Source organism: Nicotiana sylvestris, chromosome 12, assembly GCF_000393655.2.
Source record: "Nicotiana sylvestris chromosome 12, ASM39365v2, whole genome shotgun sequence".
NCBI lineage: Eukaryota > Viridiplantae > Streptophyta > Magnoliopsida > Solanales > Solanaceae > Nicotiana > Nicotiana sylvestris.
The window spans coordinates 22,552,279-22,553,949 of record NC_091068.1 but is presented as its reverse complement, the minus strand read 5'-3'; the positions used below and the strand labels follow the sequence as shown (position 1 = coordinate 22,553,949).

The 1,671-nt window shown below is 32.3% G+C and overlaps 1 protein-coding gene across 1 annotated transcript; it reads right to left on the bottom strand.

The window, feature by feature from the left end:
* Positions 1-227: 227 nt before the first annotated feature.
* Positions 228-1,042, bottom strand: LOC104241688 (agamous-like MADS-box protein AGL62). The gene is made up of 2 exons (XM_009796630.1): positions 874-1,042; positions 228-616 (listed from the first exon to the last, which is right to left on the bottom strand). Exons 1-2 carry the CDS (start codon positions 1,040-1,042, stop codon positions 228-230), a joined length of 558 nt encoding a protein of 185 aa, XP_009794932.1.
* Positions 1,043-1,671: the final 629 nt, after the last annotated feature.

Genomic DNA, 1,671 nt, shown 5'->3' with positions numbered 1-1,671 from the left:
AAAATGATTAACTAGAACAGTCCGTGTACTATACTCCCGCTATGTGCAGGAATACGGCCCGGAGAAGAGACAAACCATATAGGGTCTTTTATAGACCCAACATATTATTTTTTTGGTTTAAACCTGTGATATCCTAGTTATACGGCGACAACTTTTATGGTTGCGCCAAAGTTCACCTTTAAAAATAAATAACAAGAACGATTATAAAAGAAAACTAGTAGATGCTTTTATTCAACCTTCCATTTTCCATTTTCATAACCATACCCACGTTCAGTACCATATTTCTTCACCTTCAAGAGAAGATCTTCCAACTCCTCTTTCAATATTGAAGCCTTTGTGTAGTTCATCTTCTCTATAGGACCCCTGAACCACTCTTGTTGGCTTTCCACATTCTTATTCATCTGATTGAGTTTGTTTTTCAAGCTTAACTCAAAATCCAGCTGGTCTTGTAGAGTATTGAGTTGCGCGTTAAGTTTTCTAGAATTGGCTTTTCGAAACGTCTGGACATATTTTTCATCAATGTCTGGTGATGATGGTGATAGAGGCCTTTCTTCCCCAACATATTTGTTCATGATTTCGTTTATATTTGGATGACCAAAAGAGTAAGGCTTGCTACCTATAGAGTAAGAAGAGAGAAATCAGTAATATAGAATATGGCAAGAGGAGAAAAATCGATTTATCTACTATTATAACGTACCCCGTGTTAGGAATTATTTGGATATATGATGCTTTAATTTTACGTGAGATTAAGTATCATGTTCAAAATTTTAAATTTGCATGTTTAACTATGATGATGCATGTACATTTACTTTATATTATTGATAGTATATATTATGTATATCTAGATAACCAAAAAAATGTAAGGCTTGTTACCTGGTGAAGACACGATGATGCCAACTTCAGCACCAGTCATAGCAGCAAGCTCATTTGCTTTCTTGAAGACACCATTTCGGCGTTTTGAGAAGGTCACTTGTCGATTATTCTGATTTTCTATCTTCGCGAGACAAACACTTTTGCGACCTTTAATCAACCTAGTACTCATTCTCAAGGATGATAATGATATAACTTGTATTTATTATTAAAGTTTGCTATGATATGAACTTTGTAATGCATAAGTCTAGTATTTATAGATTTTTTCCAACATCTTTGGTTTTCAGTTTTGGTAGTTTATAAAGATGATTCCAGTTTATTTTCTTTAGTGTTCACATGTTATGAGGCAAGTAAATTTAGATATTTAATTATAGTGGTGACTGTACTCTCTATTTTTCAAAGGAATTTCAAAATTACCTCTACAATATTGTGACGGTCGAGTCAACTTTTAGGCCCAGGCCCAGACCAATAGTGATTTGATATTCTAAGATTATTCGTATTTGATACTCTCTTAATAATATCCCTTAATTTACAAATGAATGAATAAATATCCCAGTTTAGTTTACCAATATTTTTATTTTTACTCTCTTTTTTACTATTTCTAATTTTTGCTAATTTTTCGAGTTGTCGGTGAAGTTTATGACATGTTTTTATGTATACTAGTATTAGTACCCGCGCGGATGCGCGGACATTAATTATGCCAAATATTTAAGTTATTTGGATTGTATTTTAGTAATCTTAAAATTTACACTTTCTCAATAAATATAGATAATCATTGGATATTAACTACATAAAAAAATT

What these genes read in the sequence shown, in the direction of transcription:
- LOC104241688 (XM_009796630.1), bottom strand. Translation starts at nt 1,042, where the DNA reads ATGAGTACTAGGTTGATTAAAGGTCGCAAAAGTGTTTGTCTCGCGAAG. An exon ending in CATCATCGTGTCTTCACCAG is followed by an intron (nt 617 to 873) that starts GTAACAAGCCTT and finishes CTTACTCTATAG; the next exon opens with GTAGCAAGCCTTACTCTTTT.